This window comes from Nicotiana tomentosiformis, chromosome 11 (assembly GCF_000390325.3).
Source record: "Nicotiana tomentosiformis chromosome 11, ASM39032v3, whole genome shotgun sequence".
NCBI classification, from domain to species: domain Eukaryota; kingdom Viridiplantae; phylum Streptophyta; class Magnoliopsida; order Solanales; family Solanaceae; genus Nicotiana; species Nicotiana tomentosiformis.
Genome location: NC_090822.1, coordinates 99,134,692 through 99,135,850, shown reverse-complemented (window position 1 = coordinate 99,135,850; position 1,159 = coordinate 99,134,692). Strand labels below are relative to the sequence as shown.

Genomic DNA, 1,159 nt, shown 5'->3' with positions numbered 1-1,159 from the left:
ATGAACGTAACAGAGATACTATTGCAAACGCAATGATTGGGGACTATAATTTTAACGTGAGTACCTCCGAGTTGGTCGTTGTTTTAAGAAGCATGGGAGATAAGGTACGATGGCCTAAAGAGATGAGATCATACCTAAATAGAAGAAACCTAGACTTTTGGTGCGAGTTCCATAATGATCACGACCATAGAACATCAGACTGCAGATTATTACAAGGTGAGGTGGAACATTTATTAAAGTAGGGCTATCTGACAGAATTGTTCAGCGAGAAAGGCAAACAAGCTTAAATGAAAAATAGGAAAGAGCCCCCAAAACCTCCGTCTCCAAAGAGAACAGTAAATGTGATAAACGACAGAGAAGAAGTCAACGGCGTAACCTATACAGCTGCGAGAAAAACAACAAAGTTCACAATAACTCACGGGAAGCGAACTCGTCAAACTCTGGAAGACAACAACATAACCTTTGATGATGTAGATGCCGATGGATTAATGATTCCTCATAATGATGCACTCGTAATATCTTTACTTATACATGATACTAACGTAAAACGAGTTTTGATTGACCCATGTAGCTCTGTGAATATTATTCTATTACGAGTGCTGAACGAAATGCTGATGGGCGATCGTGTAGTTCCAAAAGCACGTTCCTTATCTGGGTTTGATAACTCAAGCGTTATTACAGAGGGCAAGATTGAACTAAGCACATACACATATGGGGTCATCAAAGAAACAAAATTTCAAGTGATAGACACAGATATGGTCTATAATGTGATTCTTGGGAGGCCGTGGATTCATGATATGGATGTTGTGCCATCCACATTGCATCAGGTTATCAAATTCCCTTCAAAATGGGGAATTCAACAGATTTGAGGAGATTAACAAACTTCAAGGAGCATCAATTCGGTGATACAGCCAAGTTAAAAAGATACGAGTGCAAGTCAAAAAGATACGAGTGGAAATCAAAAAGATGCGGGTGAAAGTGAGAAAGATGCGGTAAATCAAATTTCAACAGAAAATGTATCAAAACAAACAGACATGGATTCCAGACCAGATGTAATTCAAGAGCTAGAGGAGAATGAAAATATTAAAACAACGATTGAGGAGCTTGAAGCTGTTCTACTATTCGAACAATGGCCAGATCGAAGAGTTCATATCGGTGC

At 39.0% G+C, this 1,159-nt stretch overlaps 1 protein-coding gene across 1 annotated transcript; it reads left to right on the top strand.

The window, feature by feature from the left end:
* Nucleotides 1–287: 287 nt before the first annotated feature.
* On the top strand, nt 288–869 carry LOC138901906 (uncharacterized). Its single transcript, XM_070189705.1, has one exon. The coding sequence runs from the start codon at nt 288–290 to the stop codon at nt 867–869; it is 582 nt and encodes a 193-aa protein (XP_070045806.1).
* Nucleotides 870–1,159: the final 290 nt, after the last annotated feature.

Coding starts and splice junctions, on each gene's coding strand:
- LOC138901906 (XM_070189705.1), top strand. CDS start 288: ATGAAAAATAGGAAAGAGCCCCCAAAACCTCCGTCTCCAAAGAGAACA.